Here is a 17,385-nt window from a genome sequence, read left to right as displayed (position 1 = left end):
CTAGGCAAAGGGCCCTAAGGCCAAAGGTGCATTAAGAAACACTTAAAATAGCATTGTTCTTCACTTAGATAATACATATACTGTATATATATTTGTTTAAAATCAAAATAACATTTTCTTCTAAGTGAAGAACAATGCTATTTCAACTATTTCTGTTTTAAAAACAAAAAAATAAATCCCTTTGTTTTAAAGGGATATTATATATGTCAATAGCGTGATCCTACGATATTGATAGTGCTTCACTTGTAAGCCAGGCCTAAATATTCCTAGATAGAATGATGTATTCACAGCAAAATATTTGCCTGAAAATAATAATCGGATGTGTTATGTTAATTGTTTAAATATGAAAAAAATACATGTATAATGGATATGTGGAATGGAGCAGTGTTAGGCTTGTGAATTCTGGACTCTGCACTTCCTGTTCTCATGTGAACCAAAAGTGCAGGGATTGAAAATGAAATAAATAGTGAACATGCATTGTAATATTTTTTTTACTACACATATATTAAACATTTTAGGTTACTAAAGTGTTTACTGTTCCTTTAAAACGTATATACACTCTTGCCTTGTGCTTATTACAAAAATATTGCCTGCCAAGCAGTAGAAGGGAGTTCTTTATCCAGCTGGGATGTTACGTAACTCACTGTAAAGAATATGACGTAGATGTACTTGATAATTGCAGCCTTTATCATTCACAGCCATCTCTCAGTAGTGTTGCAATCTTAGAGATCTATTTTGTGCTGAAAATGAGACTTTAAGAATACATTGCAGATTAAAAATGACTTTCTTTTTTACCATAGAATCACTTTTTAGGAAGATCTATAGATAGGACAGTGTGTTACAATAAAACAGTAGCTCTGTTGACCTCAGGACTTTTATTAAAAACACAAATAAAGTTTGCTATCTGGAAAAACAGGAAATGTTATTACCTGGCACATGGATAGATTTGTTATTATTGTATTGTTATTTGACATTTTTAATTTATACCAAGATCGTATCAACCCAAGGTGACCTATGTTTGAATGAAAATTGTATAACACACAGTCCTCAAATATTACAAATATGTTTAATAGTGACTATGATTCTTTTTCAATTTCAGAGAATCGCTTATTGTATTACCCCGGAACATGAGCATCCACTTGTGGCTCAGGGAGACGTCAGACAGTTTAAGGTGGGCCCCTGAGCGATATCTCATATTTGCATAACGATACACATACACTGAGCACCTTTGTTCCCATAAATTAGATGGATCATCAAATATCTAGCTAAATAATCATGACCTAGTTTGTCTTCATTGTAATTAACCGCTTCTCCAGGGCTGTTTTTGCCAACTAGGCCTGTACCTAGGGCAGTTGAATGGGGAGGAGTTGAACATTTTGAAGGATATCTGTATGGTATAATGCCTTCCAACTCCTGTATTTTATTTATGTATTTATTTATTTAGTTTGTTACAAAGCAGTTATCCTTAGCTAACTAGTGGGATGAATGTAACCTTGGCATCTAGTTGTGAGATATACAGTATATACATTAGGAAAATATAAACTAAAACTGTTGAAGTGAGTAGGATGGGGTGAGAGGGCAGCATATTTCCCTTTGCTTAAAAGGAATAAAACACAATGGGCCAGATTACGAGAGGATCGCTATTTAATTCTCCTGCTAGAACGTGAACTGCGCTAGAAGTAAGCTTTTTGCGTTCGTCAGGTTGCGCTCATATTATGAGTTGAAAATAGTTTCGCTCTCGCGCTAACTCGACAAGGGCAAAAAGTCGAACTTAGAATATCATGTGTGCGTTCACGTATTCTCCCATAGAAGGGGGGGGGGGGAATAACCCTTCTCGTGCGAAATTCTGATCGCATATTCTCATGTGCGCTAACCCAACATGAATTATATTAATATTTCACATTCCAATGTTCTTCACATAGAACAGAGGTTTTCAAAGTCTTAGACAGTGGACCTCCCCTCTAGCGCATCACACACATACAAACTCATACATACACACAAACGTTAATTTTAAAATGCGTATAATTGTGAGATTACGTGTCAGACATTGGATTCATTACATAGATATGTCATAGTTTTTGAGTGACACTTAAAAAAACAGCACTATAATAACTGCTACAGAATGCTCACAATCCACTGCTGATCAAACACAAAAGCACTGTGGCCTGGGGACTGCAGCATGCCCAGTATAAGTGCATCTCACCGTCTCACACACAACTACACGACAGGCTGGGGAGATGTTGCTTTTGTGAGGCAAGCATTGCAAGTAGGCTTGATAGAGACACATTTCACTGCACTAAGTAAAGACTCAGACTGCACAGGGGCTTAATGAAGAGGTGGGTTGCTGCTAGCAATACTTGCCTCATGAAAGCATCCTGCCGCCAATTAATACCTGCAGCTGTTACAGAAGGGCCAGAGGATTAGCAGTTTCTGTCTGCGCCACACAACAGCGCTCACACTCATGCTTCAGTTTCAAGCACCCTCACCAATTCAAAGCAGAGACCTCCCTCCCTCCCTCCCTGTGACCATTTGTACTTACACTAAGACAGTCACACATTCAGCCTTTACTGCACCCAGAGCAGTCCCCTCAGCATGGCTATCGCTTGTTCTCCTGCACCTCCAATTAGGTGCTCTAGAGCCCCCTGGGGAGGCACACCCCACAGTTTGAAAATTGCCGACATAGAAGAATATGTTCTTTTTATTTATATATATATATATATATATATATATATATATATATATATATATATATATATATATATATATATATATATGATGGTATTTTGGTACAATATATATCTATACCTATATATATATATATATATATATATATATATATATATATATATATATATATATACATGATTATATATAGGTATAGATATATACAGATATATATATATGAATGAATATCTATTTATAAATACTTAGAACATAATCTGAACATTGGAATGTGAAAACATTTACAGTAAATACATAGGTAATACCTTTATTGACTATGAATATTACATAAATATGCTTTTTCAGGTTTTAATCTACTTAACTGCAAAGGGTTCCAATGTACTTATATAAATATATATACATATTTAAACATCTATCTGTATGTATCTCTATGTTAAAGCCCTTTGCCTGCCTTTTTTTTCTCTATCACCTGAGAGCTCATATTGTTGAGCTGTGATAGCTTTTTTGTGCAATACATTTTTTTAAAATAATTTTTAATAGATTTTGATATTTAGAGGGTAACTGTACTTTGTTATGTATTGTTTATGTGTTTTATGACACTTTTTTGTTTCACAAAACAGTTAGCCAGATCTCTAAGGGTGTGGTAATCATTCTAGCGTAAATCCCCATTGTGGACAAGTGATTGTGTTTACTTTCAATTTGTAATACGAGCGATAAACCCAATGAGCGAAAACACCTGTGATAAACCCCTTATCGCTCGCGGGTGCCACTCGTAATATGGGCTATTGTAATTACAAGACATTTCTGATGTGTTGCTATTGAATAACACATAAGCCATTTTTACAACAAATTAACATACTTTTTATTGCATTTATTTTTTAATAGCCAAACTCCAACCACCATTTACCATATTTGGAAGACCCAAACTGGGCTTTATTCTGCAGACAACATAGCTAGCCACTGTCATAAATTTAGTATAACATAGATTGTTTTGCAGTTGTAATCTGATAAAGCCAATTAGAGACCGATAAGTAAGAGAATAAGCCTTGATAGGTCAGCAGGATGCATTTCAAGTTCTGATATAAATGTATCAATTTTCAGAGCTAAATTATATGAAAATGGGGCAAAATAAATAATGAAAATATATAGCAAAGTTGTTTCATTACACATAACTAAACATTTTATAGAAACATCTCAAGGTGAATAATGTCCTTTTTGGGCAGGTGTGCTCAACCTTTCTTGACACTCCAGAGGTTTTGGAACTACATTTCCCATGATGCTCAGACATTTTAAGCTGGCTAAGCATCATGGGAAATGTAGCTCCAAAACCTCTGGAGTGCCAAGGTTGAGAACCCCTGTTCTAGAGTAATATGAAAACACCACTGCCCTTCTCTCATGTTCAAAAAAATGAATTAACTTGTTTTTCTTTCCAGCTCCGACACTGGCTGGCTATATGACACACGCCTCTAAAGCCTGAATTAAAAAAAAGTATGGCTGCTTTGGGACTGTCAGCTTGTTTATGGGACTCCAATCTCCAGGCAGATGCAGACAACGTTTCCCGTGTTTTCTATACCTCTTTTTTTATGACTTGGTTTACTATAAATTTGCTCACATATGGTGGAGAATTGTTGGTGAAGTATTTTGAAGGACCACTGTATGAAGGCAAAACCTCCTTTTTTATGTTGAAATAATTTAAATAGGATTGATGTACACATATTACAAATTACCTCTCTACATTCAAGCATGACAGTACAAAGATGCTTTTCTTGCATGTATTTCAATGATCTTTATTATTCAGTAATTCTATTTAACATGCAGGAGGACTTTTTAAAACCTCATCTTAGTTTACTAATATGTGAGGATTATAGCGGAATTCTGAGCTAAAAAAACAAAAAAAATCTTTATACTATTTAGAGATAATTTATTCATCAAAACTTTCTTTTACTGAAACTATATTAGATTTGTTTTTTAATTAAAACACACAAATGCCTGTCCAATTATTATTCAAAAATTATTTCTTAGGTTGATTTTTTTCCCTAAATCACCACTTATGTTACCAAGAAGTTTTATCAGTAACTATATCTGTATATCTCTATATTCTGCATAGTAGTTCAGCACTCAGTGTATAACAATAAAACAATTCTGCAGCATCAGTGTTAATAACATATAGGGCCTAAGGGTCTGAAATGTTACATCTGCTTAAAGGGACATGAAACCCAACATTTCCTTTCATGATTCAGATACAGCATACCATTTTAAACAACTTTCCAATTTACTTCTATTATCTAGTTTGCTTTGTTCTCTTGGTATCCTTTGTTGAAAAGAATACCTAGGTAGGCTCAGGAACAGCAATGCACTACTGGGACCAAGCTGCTTATTGGTGGCTGCACATATATGCCTATTATCATGTAAAATTGTGATTGCTATTTGAAACATGAAAGAAAAATTTTGGCGTTCATATCCCTTTAATTTGTGATAGTCTTTCAATAAACAAAAAAAACTTTATTCACAAATGTGCTGAGGCATTGTGCAGTACTATTTAATAGCTGTAAATCACATATCTCTTTCAACATATTGTTTTAAAATTGCCCTACCTCTATTGCAACAGTCTCATCCTGGTTTTTCTACATTCCTGTTTACAAAAGATTGAATAATCAAGGTTAATCAATGTGTAACAAATAATATTTGAAAGATATGATTGTAAGACAAGGTAAAAAAAGGTTTAATTCACAAAATATATCTGACTTTTATTCCATAGAAAAGGTGCTCTATGCTTAAAAAGAATAACACATATTTTAAATTTTAGCAGACATTAAAGGGACACTGAACCCAAATATTTTATTTAGTGATTCAGATAGAGCATGCAATTTTAAGAAACTTTCTAATTTACTCCTATTATCAAATTTTCTTTGTTCTCTTGCTATCTTTATTTGAAAAAGAAGGCATCTAAGCTTTTTTTTTAGTTCAGAACTCAGGACAGCACTTTTAAAAGGTGGATGAATTTATCCACCAATCAGCAAGAACAACCCAGGTTGTTCACCAAAAATGGGCCGGCATCTAAACTTATATTCTTGCATTTCAAATAAAGATAACAAGAGAATTAAGAAAATTTGATAATAGGAGTAAATTAGAAAGTTGCTTAAAATTTCATGCTATATCTGAATCACGAAAGAAAAAATGTGGGTTCAGTGTCCCTTTAAGAGCTGTTGGTAGTGAAATCAGCTTCATGGGTAGTTAAAGGGACAGTGTACTATGATTTTGTTTCCCATTTAATGTGTTCCCAATAATCCATGAATATTTGAATACGTAAGTACTAGTTATAGAAAAGCTATGCAAACAAAAAGATGTAGAAGTAACCACACTCCCACTAAGTGGTAGGACAGATAGATATGTTAATTGTCCACTGTCTTACTGCATATAGAGAAATAAGAGTAAGAAAAGGAGGATTTCTTGGAAATATGTTAATGAGGTTGGCTCTTCCTGGAAGCTCAGCTCACTTCATTGGTTTGTGGTTTCAATTACCAGAGATAGCTGTTTCAAAAACTAAAACAAGCATAAAGTATCTATTTCCCATACATTTTATACTATGTAGCTAATATAACAAATCACTGTAAACATATTAAGGGGAATTTTTTTTACAGTACAGTGCCTCTTTAATATGTGTCTGTGCTGTTTAAAAACATTATGGAAATAGTCACAGTCAGCTATCCTGGTGTACTGAGCATGAAAAGGGAGGCACAATGTGATGCTTTGGCTGACAACAGATCAAACATTTCCCTGTTTTCAGTGGCATTTAATACAATAGTCTTGTCTGTCTCTTGTATGGCACTTACTGTATTAAGATTCCAGTAGTGGAATCAATGACAATAAACTCACAGCAGATATCAGCAATTGAGCATTGCATTGCAAAGATACACGTTTTAAAATAACTAACACTGACATTTTACAAGGCTGAACAAGTTAGGTGCAGTTCAGGTATATTCCTTTTAAATGCTTAGTTGGATCACAATATAGAACGTTGCAGGCTCCAGTAAATTTACTTATGGAGGCAATCCAGTCTCTGAGCTTCAGAGCTATTTTACAGTAACGGCAGGTAAAATAAACAATTAAAGTATATTGCAATGATATATTAAACATCTATGGCAAAGATTAAATAATGAGCCTAATATCCCTTTAAGTAGTTTTAAATTGGACTATTTTTTGAATTTCAAGACAAGTGATCACAAAAATACTCCTGAATATATAATCCGCTCTAAGCAAGCTGGACATTCTATGCAACATATCTATCACTGAACACAGAGAGTGTGTTATTGCTTAGAACACCATAATTGTGCCCTTTGCCGTCTCATCTTTATTAATTAATCAAGGCTAGTAGTGCCAGTGATGTTTGCAAACAGTAAATTCCATAATATAGCACAACAGCACCATTTAATGGAGTAAAAATGATGGTTATATTAATTACTTGTTATTTATATGGTACAAATCCCACAGTGTCTATGATCAATGGGGTAAGAGTTGAATATTTCACAACTTTAGTACTTATCTACCAAATGACTATTAGCAAAAACCTCTGCTTTCTTATATTTGTATACTATTTATGTTGATTCAACCAGGAAAATTGAGATACAAACTCAGGATCTCCTGTTTAACAAACCGTTGCTCTAAACTGTATACATTTCTACAAACAAGAAGTCTTTAATGCAGCTTCCTGTTTTCGTCTTGAGATACCAAACTCTAAAAGGAAAATGACTCCCAAATTATAAACACATGGCTGCTTTCACCCTCACGCAATGCAGTAGCTAAGATACCCACAGAAGTGTTGGGGATACTCAATTATATTGAGTTCCAGAAAACTGTCAGTATGTATTTAAATAAAGGATTTATCAGTCTTCAAAGCTTTATAATAACCAAAAATATTTAAAAAAAAAAAAAAAATCATATTTTTTGTATATTCTGCAATCTTGTTTTATTTTTGAATGTTTGCATTACTTTTGGTAAAAATATGTACAGATGACATGTCTTGTATGCATAAGAAATAATTATCATATATAATGCATTGTTACAAATACATTTCTAATTCATATATATTTATGAGTATATATATAAATATATATATATATATATATATACATATATATATATATATACACATATACTATATATATATATATATATATATATATATATATATATATATTTATATATATGTATATGTATATATGTATATATATACACACATACATATCCTTATGCAGAATTTATGTTTATATTGTGAGCTCAAAGTCTGTTTTTAGTGTTCTCTAAGGTATATATATGTCTGTTGTCTGTGTAAATAAGAGTTATTTTAAACTGTATATCATTAATGTTACATATGCCTTGTAAATTTAAGAGTGTTGTTTAAGGACCAGAGCATTATATGAAGGCAATATCTGCAGTACGACAATAAAATGTACAACTCTGTCTACATTTTTGTTATGTTATTGAACCATATCTGAACTATGACCCCGTTGAAGAAATAGACCACTGTGTAAATATTTCCTTTTGATCAGTTTGCAATTTACCTATCCAACATCAAAATATGATTATATATATTATAACATACCGATAAAGTGTAGATTACAATTGGAGTCCAAAAATTTTAGCACTACTGTGCATTAACATCGCTTAACGGGACACTGAACACAATTTTTTTTATTTTGTGATTCGGATAGAGCATGCAATTTTAAGCAACTTTCTAATTTACTCCTATTATCAATTTGTCTTTATTCTCTGGCTATCTTTATTTGAAAAAGAAGGCAGCTAAGCTTTTTTTTTTTTTGGTTCAGGACTCTGGACAGCACTTTTTATTGGTGAATGAATTTATCCACCAATCAGCAAGAACAACCCAGGTTGTTCACCAAAAATGGGCCGGCATCTAAACTTACATTCTTGCATTTTAAATAAAGATTCCAAGAGAATGAAGAAAATGTGATAATAGGAGTAAATTAGAAAGATGCTTAAAATTTCATGCTCTATCTGAATCACAAATTAAAAAAATTGGGTTCAGTGCCCCTTTAAACACAATCAATAGTGCTTATATTTTTGTTCTCATTTTAGTCCAAACTTAATTTTTAATGCTTGAGCGGTAGTCTAGGTCTAGGGTGCATGTAAGATAGTGTGAGTGTGCTAAATTCCCCACATATTAGACTACTATGTCAAAAAATAATTTCGGATATCATTTGAGTTCTATGTCAATGGTGCTCTAAGCGGGGACTTCTCTAAGCAAGGGTTATTCAAAGTCTTAGGCAGTGAGTCTCCGCTCTGCTGACATTTACAAGACAGCTTTCCCCCACCGCTGCATCATATAATAGATGTAACTTTATTTTTTCTCTTTAAAGAAAATTGCAATATTTATTCTTCTATTTAATTTGGGGAATTTACGTCTGTTCCAAGTATCACACACAACTCGGTCTGATTCTGTTCAACCAAAAGAGAGCTTCACTCATGTTTCAATTTGCACTTCGTTACTTCTATGGTAAACATAAGTTATTGATCAAGACAACAAACACAATGCAGTCTCTGAGTGATGTCAACCTCAGTGCCTTATTTCCACATATAGGAGTCGATTTCTGAAGCAGCGGACGCTGCTTCCAACCGACTCCGCCTGAAGCGGAAGTTAAGAAGCAGCAGTCTTAAAACCGCTGCTCCTTAACTCATCCACCACCTCTGAGGCGGCGGACAGCAATCATCCCAATTGGATATAATCAGGTTGATTGACACCCCCTGCTACAGCTGATCATGTCCGCCCGCACATTGATCATTCGGCCTCATAGTCTTATAATATTTCACCTCAACATGGCAACTATTATTTTGGGCTCTTAAAAAATGTTTTATCTTTTGCCAAAGTCAGCTGCTGATTGTGATTTCCATAGGATAGTGCAAAGTACCACTGCTCCCGCGCCTCCCATTATATGCTCTAGCCACCCCCCACCTCCCCCGGGAAACCCGCAGCGCCACACAGTTTGAAAACCACTGCTCTAAGCCAATGGTGTGCATGTAGTGGAGTTACTCATGTAGTTCTGTGCTATACTAGTAATAATAATGGTTTTACTTCAGGTCTTAAAAAAGGGCTAAATTGTACAGCTGTAGTTTGTATTGCGCATGAGAGCATAACTTAAAGGGACACTCAACTCAAAATAAACTTTTATGATTCAGACAGAGCATGCAGTTTTAAGACACTTTCCAATTTACTTCTATTTATTTTTTTTTTAAATAATTTTTTTATTGAGGTTATGCAAATGAAATAACAAAGAATTTCAAATGTACAGGAGAAATATACATGTCAATATTGCAATAGCCATCAACATTCATGGAATTAACATAACATAATGCATAATATGAAACTGAAACCTCCAATATATTTTTATAGAGGTATAAATTGTGACCAAACACTGAACACACAAAACCAGTAATGATTAATAGGCAAAGAACTTCTGGAAGTATTCATGAGATTATAGTGAGCTCTGTGGATATAATGTGCACCAAATGTAGGTAAATGATAGCACTAATCAGGTGTGTGAGTGTCCGGCGGTTAAAAGAAAGAACTTGTGATTACGCTGTTAAATAACTTCTGAAGGAGGTGCACCGAATATACCAGAAAAAAAAAAAAAAACGAGGGGAAAAAGAAAAGGGTGTGAAAGAGAAGTGGGAGATTAAAAGAATCAAGAGGTCTACTTGAATCTTTGTCAGATTTAGTTGTAGGGGACCTAATTTTCTTCCATAATTCCCATGCTTGACAGTGTAGGGAGACCTTATTGTTTGTAGTGAATATGGGGCTTTCCATTACTTCTAGATAATCCATGATCTTGGTCAAATCATGCCAGTTGGGGATAGTAGTTTGTTTCCACATACAAGCAATAATAAGCTTGACAGCCGTCAATAGATAAATGCTAAGGAGACCCACCGGGGAAAGGGGTAGCCCAACACCCAAATGGAACAGTACTTTCTGTGGATCCAACCAAAGGGTCGGGTCTACATCAGAGCATCTATGGGAGAGCATCGCCCATAGGGGCTGTAGGACAGGACATTCCCACCATACGTGTGCTGACAAACCTATCTGACCACAACCTCTCCAGCAAAGCGGGGAATTCACGGAGGATATTTTAAAAAGTCGTACTGGGGTCATGTGCCATTGCATACATAACTTAAGGTATAGTTCAAGCATTGTGACGCAATGGAGAGCCCGCTCTATTATCACATTTTGAAGTCTTTTTATGTACACACTTTCTGGGGAACAATATCCTACTGAGCATGTGCACAAACTCACAGGGTATATGTATACTAGTCTGTGATTGGCTGATGTCTGATGTCTTACATGATACAAGAGGCCGGAAAATGGGAGAAAAAATACATTTGTGAAAAAAAATATACTGCTTATTTGAAATTCAGAGTAGGTGTTATTGCATTGTATTTTTATTATGTACTTGTTATTTATGTATTTCTACTGTAATAAGTGGTCCTTTAACTATAGCTAATAGCGTGCAGAAGACAACACACCCTGCACTCGTAATATACAGTAGCTTTAAATAAGTTATACTGCATTTAATCCTGCCCTAACACCTTTATAACCAGTGGTCAGTCACTACCTAAAAGAAAAGGTGGAAATAAAACGCAGTGTATACAAGCAAGATGTCATTTGATTGTACAAGCTTAAAGGAAATTACATTTAAACTTTAAAAGGACATGAAACCCAAAAAAATTATTTCATGATTTAGGTAGAACATACAATTTTAAACAACTTTCCAATTTACTTCTATTATCAAATTAGCTTCATTCTCTTGCTATCATTTGTTGAAGGAGCAGCAATGCTCTACTGGTTTCCAACTGAACACATGGGTGAGCCAATGACAATCGGTATATATATGCAGTCACCAATCAGCAGCTAGAACCTAGGTTATTTGCTGCTCCTGAACTTAACTAGATAAACCTTTCAGCAAAAGGATAACAAGAGAAGGAAGCAAATTAAATAATAGAAGTAAATTGGAAAGTTGTTTAAAATTGTATGCAATGTCTAAATCATGAATGTCTAATTATGACTTTACTGTCCCTTTAATGTTTAAAATAGGGTATACTATTAAAAAACTTTCCAATTTACATTTCTAATCAAATTTACTTAAAGTGACACTGAACCCATTTTTTTTTCTTTCATGACTCAGATAGAGCATGGCATTTTAAGCAACTTTCTTATTTACTCCTATTATTAATTATTAAAACGTTTCTTCGTTCTCTTGCTATCTTTATTTTAAAAGCAGGAATGTAAATCTTAGCAGCCAGACCATTTTAGGTTCAGCACCATAGATAGTGCTTGCTTATTGGAGGCTTACATTTAACCACCAATAAGCAAGCATCACATTCCTGCATTTTAAATAAAGATAGCAAGAGAACAAAGAAAAATTGATAATAGGAGTAAATTAGAAAGTTGCTTAAAATTACATGCTCTATCTGAATCATGAAATAAATAATTTGGGTTTAGTGTCCCTTTAATTCTCTTGGTATCCATTGTTATAACATTATTCGTTTAGATGGCAGGATGCAAAGAGCCTGCATGTGTTTAAAGCACCCTATGACAACAGGATGTGTGCAACAATATCTATAGCTATGTTACATATATAGTGCTCAAGTCACATGCTTATTCCTGAGTCTACTTAGGTATGATATTTTAAAAACATTTTTTAATTTTTTACCCATATTTTCTTTATTCACTTTGAATCCTTTGCTAAGGTGTTGCGCCTCTATCTGAAACATGAAAGTTAAATTTTAAAGGGACATAAAACCCAATTTTTTTTCTTTCATGATTTAGAAAGAGCATGCAATTTTAAACAACTTTATAATTTACTTCTATTATCTATTTTGCTTCATTCTCTTGATATACTTTGCTGCTCATATATGGTAGCTGCTCATATATGCCTCACGTGATTGGCTCACCCATGTGCATTACTTTTCTTCAGCAAAGGATATCTAAAGAATGAAGCAAATGAGATAATAGAAGCAAATTGGAATGTTCTTTAAAATTGTATTCTCTACCTGAATCATGAAAGACAAATTTTGGGTTTAGTGTCCCTTTAATATCCATGGGTAGTGGACATCTAATCAGTTGAGATACTGTGGAAATGCGTCAAACCTCTTTTACAGCTGCTAAAATATAACTAACCTGTAAAAAGGTAAGATAATTATAGTGTAGGTGTTTAGAAGGTGAAACTGAGAAAAGGAGTTAACACTACATTTCTTTCATGTAATTGGCAAGAGTCCATGAGCTAGTGACATATGGGATATACAATCCTACCAGGAGGGGCAAAGTTTCCCAAACCTCAAAATGCTTATAAATACACCCCTCACAACACCCACAATTCAGTTTTACAAACTTTGCCTCCTATGGAGGTAGTGAAGTAAGTTTGTGCTAAGATTTCTACGTTGATATGCGCTTCTCAGCATTGTTGAAGCCTGATTCCTCTCAGAGTACAGCGAATGTCAGAGGGACGTGAAGGGAGTATCACCTATTGAATACGATGATTTCTCTAACGGGGGTCTTTTTCATGGGTTCTCTGTTATCGGTCGTAGAGATTCATCTCCTACCTCCCTTTTCAGATCGACGATATACTCTCAAATTTACCATTACCTCTACTAAGAACTGTTTTAGTACTGGTTTGGCTATCTGCTATATGTGGATGAGTGTCTTTTGGTAAGTATGTTTTCATTACTTAAGACACTCTCAGCTATGGTTTGGCACTTTATGCAAATTATATAAAGTTCTAAATATATGTATTGTACTTATATTTGCCATGAGTCAGGTTCATGTATTTCCTTCTGCAGGCTGTCAGTTTCATATTTGGGAATGTAAACACTTTAAGAAATGTATTTCTTACCTGGGGTTTAGTCTTTTTTCAATTTGACTACTTTTTTGCAATTGCGGGTGTTAGGCCCGCGGGTGCGTCAAATGCTAGTCTTTATTGAGTCATTTTTGGCGCAAACTTTTTTTGGCGTGAAAAAATACGCAACTTTGTCATTTCCGGCGTCATACGTGACACCGAGACCTTTCACACGGCGGCATCATTAGTGACGCAAGTGTGTCATTTCCGGTTATTTTTGGCGCCAAAAAAGTTTACGTTACGTTGTGCGTCATACTTGGCGCCAAATTTTTTTCAATACCCCATTGTTGTTTGCCTCCTGCTTTCTTCTCTATCAAGAGGCCTATGCTTTTGCATTTTTTCCCATTCCTGAAACTGTCATTTAAGGAAATAGATAATTTTGCTTTATATGTTGTTTTTTCTCTTACATTGAGCAAGATGTCCCAATCTGATCCTGTCTCTGAAGTTTCTGCTGGAACATTGCTGCCTGACATCGGTTCTACCACAGCTAAGTGCATTTGTTGTAAAATTGTAGAAATTATTCCACCGAATGTCATTTGTAATAGTTGTCATGATAAACTTTTACATGCAGATAGTGTTTCTATCAGTAATAGTACATTGCCAGTTGCAGTTCCTTCAACTTCTAATGTGCATGCTATACCTGTAAATTTTAAAGAATTTGTTTCTGATTCTATTATGAAGGCTTTGTCTGCATTTCCACCTTCTAATAAAAAGGTATTTTAAAACTTCTCATTTAGCTGATGAAATTTCAAATGACCAACAACATAATAATTCATCCTCTTCTGATGAGGATCTATCTGAAACAGAAGATCCTTCCTCAGATATTGACACTGACAAATCTACTTATTTATTTAAAATAGAGTATATGCGTTCTTTATTAAAAGAAGTGTTAATTACTTTGGATATTGAGGTAACCAGTCCTATTGACGTTCAGTCTAATAAACGTTTAAATGCTGTTTTTAAACCTCCTGTGGTTTCCCCAGGTGTTTTTCCTATTCCTGAGGCTATTTCTGATATGATTTCTAGGGAATGGAATAAGCCAGGTACTTCCTTTATTCCTTCTTCAAGGTTTAAGAGCTTGTATCCTTTACCAGCAAAATCTATAGAGTTTTGGGAAAATATCCCCAAAGTTGATGGGGCTATTTCTACTCTTGCTAAACGTACCACTATTCCTATGGAAGATAGCACTTCCTTTAAGGATCCTTTAGATAGGAAGCTTGAATCTTATCTAAGGAAGGCCTATTTATATTCAGGTCATCTTCTCAGACCTGCTATTTCTTTGGGTGATGTTGCGGCTGCATCAACTTTCTGGTTGGAAAATTTAGCGCAACATGAATTGGATTTTGACATATCTAGCATTGTTCGCTTACTGCAACATGCTAATCATTTTATTTGTGATGCCATTTTTTATATTATCAAAATTGATGTTAGATCCATGTCTTTAGCTGTATTAGCTAGAAGAGCTTTGTGGCTTAAATCTTGGAATGCTGATATGACATCTAAATCTAGATTACTATCTCTTTCTTTCCAAGGTAATAATTTATTTGGTTCTCAGTTGGATTCTATTATTTCAACTATCACTGGAGGAAAAGGAGTTTTTTTGCCTCAGGATAAAAAACCTAAGGGTAAATCTAAGGCTTCTAACCATTTTCGTTCCTTTCGTCAGAATAAGGAACAAAAACTCAATCCTCCTCCTAAGGAATCTGCTTCCAGTTGGAAGCATTCCTCAAATTGGAATAAATCCAAGCCATTTAGGAAACCAAAGTCTGCCCCTAAGTCCACATGAAGGTGCGGCCCTCATTCCAGCTCAGCTGGTAGTGGGCAGATAAAGGGTTTTCAAGGATTTTTGGATAAAATCTGTCCAAAATCAGTGGATTCAGAGCATTGTCTCTCAAGGGTATTGAATAGGATTCAAAGTAAGACCTCCTGTGAGAAGATTTTTTCTCTCACGCATCCCTGTAAATCCAGTAAAAGCTCATGCTTTTCTGAAGTGTGTTTCAGACCTGGAGTCTTCAGGGGTAATCATGCCAGTTCCTCCTCAGGAACAAGGTTTGGGGTTTTATTCAAACCTATTCATTGTACCAAAGAAAGAAAATTTGTTCTGGATCTGAAAATTTTGAATCGTTATGTAAGAGTACCAACTTTGAAGATGGTGACTATAAGGACTGTTCTGCCTTTTGTTCAGCAAGGACATTATATGTCCACAATAGACTTGCAGGATGCATACCTTCATATTCCGATTCATCCAGAACACTATCAGTTTCTGAGATTCTCTTTTTTAGACAAGCATTACCAATTTGTTGCTCTTCCATTTGGCCTAGCAACAGCTCCAAGAATCTTTTCAAAGGTTCTAGGTGCCCTACTATCTGTAATCAGAGAACAGGGTATTGCGGTGTTTACTTATTTGGGCGATATCTTGGTACTAGCTCAGTCTTTACATACTGCAGAATCTCACACGAATCAACTAGTGTTGTTTCTTCGGAAACATGGTTGGAGGATCAATTTATCAAAACGTTTATTGATTCCTCAGACAAGGGTCACCTTTTTAGGTTTCCAGATAGATTCAGTGTCCATGACTCTGTCTCTAACAGACAAGAGACGTTTAAAATTGGTCGCAGCATGCCGGCACCTTCAGTCTCAGTCATTCCCTTCAGTGGCTATGTGCATGGAAGTTTTAGGTCTCTTGACTGCAGCATCGGACGCGATCCCCTTTGCTCATTTTCACATGAGACCTCTACAACTTTGCATGCTGAATCAATGGTGCAGGGATTATACAAAGATATCACAATTAATATCCTTGAATCCCAATGTATGACACTCTCTGACATGGTGGATAGATCACCATCGTTTAGTTCAAGGGGCTTCTTTTGTTCGGCCAACCTGGACTGTGATCTCAACAGATGCGAGTCTTTAAGGTTGGGGAGCTGTTTGGGGATCTCTGACAGCACAAGGGGTTTGGAAATCTCAAGAGGCGAGATTACCAATAAATATTTTAGAACTCCGTGCAATTCTCAGGGCTCTTCAGTTTTGGCCTCTGCTAAAGAGAGAACCGTTCATTTGTTTTCAGACAGAAAATATCACAACTGTGGCTTATGTCAATCATCAGGGTGGGACTCACAGTCCCCAAGCTATGAAAGAAGTATCTCGGATACTTGCTTGGGCGGAATCCAGCTCCTGTCTAATCTCTGCGGTGCATATCCCAGGTGTAGACAATTGGGAGGCGGATTATCTCAGCCGCCAGACTTTACATCCAGGGGAGTGGTCTCTCCATCCAGATGTGTTTTTTCAGATTGTTCAGATGTGGGGTCTTCCAGAGATAGATCTCATGGCCTCTCATCTAAACAAGAAACTTCCCAGATACCTGTCCAGGTCCAGGGATGATCAGGCGGAAGCAGTGGATGCACTGACACTTCCTTGGTGTTATCATCCTGCTTACATCTTCCCGCCTCTAGTTCTCCTTCCACGAGTGATCTCCAAAATCATCATGGAACAGTCTTTTGTGTTGCTGGTGGCTCCACTTCCGTTACGGCCGGACATACTATCTCAAGGTCCGTTTTTCCATCAGGATCTCAAATCATTAAATTTGAAGGTGTGGAAATTGAACGCTTAGTTCTGAGTCATAGAGGTTTCTCTGACTCAGTGATTAATACTATGTTACAAGCTCGTAAATCTGTCTCTAGAAAGATTTATTATAGAGTTTGGAAGACTTACATTTCATGGTGTTCTTCTCATAAATTCTCCTGGCATTCTTTTAGAATTCCTAGAATTTTACAGTTCCTTCAGGAAGGTTTGGATAAGG

The 17,385-nt window shown here is 35.4% G+C and overlaps 1 protein-coding gene across 1 annotated transcript in view; it reads left to right on the top strand.

The window, feature by feature from the left end:
• Positions 1–7,617, top strand: part of SLC6A2 (solute carrier family 6 member 2) — a 249,464-nt gene extending 241,847 nt beyond the window's left edge. The window contains exons 14-15 of the mRNA XM_053699566.1: positions 1,100–1,171; positions 4,116–7,617. Of these exons, the coding sequence (XP_053555541.1) occupies positions 1,100–1,171; positions 4,116–4,139 (96 nt within the window). The 3' untranslated portion in view covers positions 4,140–7,617. The remainder of the gene's footprint in view (positions 1–1,099; positions 1,172–4,115) is intronic.
• Positions 7,618–17,385: the final 9,768 nt, after the last annotated feature.

This window comes from Bombina bombina, chromosome 1 (genome assembly GCF_027579735.1).
Source record: "Bombina bombina isolate aBomBom1 chromosome 1, aBomBom1.pri, whole genome shotgun sequence".
In the NCBI taxonomy this organism is placed as follows: Eukaryota; Metazoa; Chordata; class Amphibia; order Anura; family Bombinatoridae; genus Bombina; species Bombina bombina.
Note: the sequence above shows the minus strand (reverse complement) of the source record. Positions and strands in the feature narration are given on the sequence as shown.